At 61.9% G+C, this 1,663-nt stretch overlaps 1 protein-coding gene across 1 annotated transcript; it reads left to right on the forward strand.

The window, feature by feature from the left end:
* Positions 1–230: 230 nt before the first annotated feature.
* LOC119362565 (uncharacterized PE-PGRS family protein PE_PGRS3-like) lies at positions 231–1,540 on the forward strand. Its single transcript, XM_037627807.1, has one exon. The coding sequence runs from the start codon at positions 286–288 to the stop codon at positions 1,366–1,368; it is 1,083 nt and encodes a 360-aa protein (XP_037483704.1). The 5' UTR covers positions 231–285; the 3' UTR covers positions 1,369–1,540.
* The last annotated feature ends 123 nt before the right edge of the window (positions 1,541–1,663 follow it).

Here is a 1,663-nt window from a genome sequence, read left to right on the forward strand (position 1 = left end):
TTCAGAATTTAGAGTCTGATTGTTCTATTTATTCTTCAGGAAAGCTATACTATTGGAACACAGAACCACTCCTCTACGGCTCTACTCGTGCATGCAGTATTGGAACGGGTGATGTACTAACTCCAGCTCCTGATCTAACCACTCGAGACTCGACATCTCCTACTCCATCACCACCTCAACTACATAAGCACACGCACGCTTCATCATGCTACACCATCCACAACCACAGCGACAGAGCAGCAAGCACACAAGCAAGAAACACGATCGAGAAGCTGCCAGCCAGCCATGGAGGTCATGTCATCCATAGCCGTGCTCCTACTCCTCTCCTGCTCGCTCACGGCGGCGACGGCGCCGGGTGGCACGATTGAGCGCGTGTCCAAGCAGCAGATCCTGGCGAGCATCCCACCAGGAGGGCACGCCAGCCCGCCCGTGCTGTTACTCACGTCTCCCTCTGGCAAGTACGCGGCCTACTTCGTGCGCACCCACACCGCGCCAGGCGCCGGCGGGCTCGGCGCCGACTTCTGCTACGTCGAGGTGATGGCCGGTGGTGAGGGCGAAGGCGGTAGCGCTGCCCACGCGAGCGCGTGGGAGTCGGAGTGCCGGCCGGTGAGCACGGTCAACACGTGCACCCTGCTCTTCTCGTGGCACGGGCTGGAGGTGTTCGACGGGGCCGACGAGGTGTGGCACGGCGAGACCAACACCGACGGGACCAACTTCCTCCAGACGCTCGAGCTCGTCGACGACGGCGACATGCGCGTCCGCGACAAGGACGGCGAACTCGCGTGGCGCGCCAGCGACGAGCCCCGCCACGCGCAGCACTGCGGCGCGCCGGGGTCCCCGGGCCTCGCGGCCGCGCTGCCGCCCTTCGCCGAGCCCATTGGCGCGCACAGCAGCAACCTGCCCTTCGGCCAGGTGGAGGGCGGCAACGGCCACGCGGCCGAGCTACCGCAGGCGGCGGAGCTCGGGGACGGGGTTGCTCCAGGGGCCGGAGCCTTTGCCGGCGTAGGAGGAGTTGCCCCGGGGGCAGGCGGCTTGGGCGACGGGTACGGCTACGGCATTGCACCAACGGCGGGAGGCGGCGGAGGTGTTGCCGCGGGGACAGGAGGAGGACCCTTGGGTGACGGCTACGGGATTGCACCGGTCGCCGGGACAGGAGCCTTCGATGGTACCGGGGACATGGGCGGACAGGGTGCAGCCGCGACGGCGGCGGGGGCTGCGGGCGGTGTGGCCGGAGCGGCAGCGTTCGGCAGCCAGCCGCTGGTGGACAACAGCCCCTACGACAGCGGAGCCTACAAGGGCAGCCGTGGGGCCCGTCTCGCGGCGATTGGAACCGTGGTTTTCGTCGGTGCCATTGCCGTGGGTTTCTGATCAGGAAGACGAATCAATGGCGAAAGCGCGGGCAACATCTATAGTGCAATGCAATCGCGTTTCTTAAGGAGTTGTGAAGTTGTGATATAATGAATCTACTGTACTTGTTAATCATGTAATTTGTGTACTACAATTGTATCAAAGTCAATACAATTTGATAAATTAAATTGTATCATTTGACATTTTGTTCTCTAGTCTATTGCAGCCTTTATTAAGAGCAATACTCGTCTATAGATGACCCCCTCCCCTCTCCCCTCCTGTGTCACCCCCATAGGCCGTGGAGGGAACCCTAGCC

The sequence above is a fragment of the Triticum dicoccoides genome, chromosome 2B (genome assembly GCF_002162155.2).
Source record: "Triticum dicoccoides isolate Atlit2015 ecotype Zavitan chromosome 2B, WEW_v2.0, whole genome shotgun sequence".
Taxonomy (NCBI): domain Eukaryota; kingdom Viridiplantae; phylum Streptophyta; class Magnoliopsida; order Poales; family Poaceae; genus Triticum; species Triticum dicoccoides.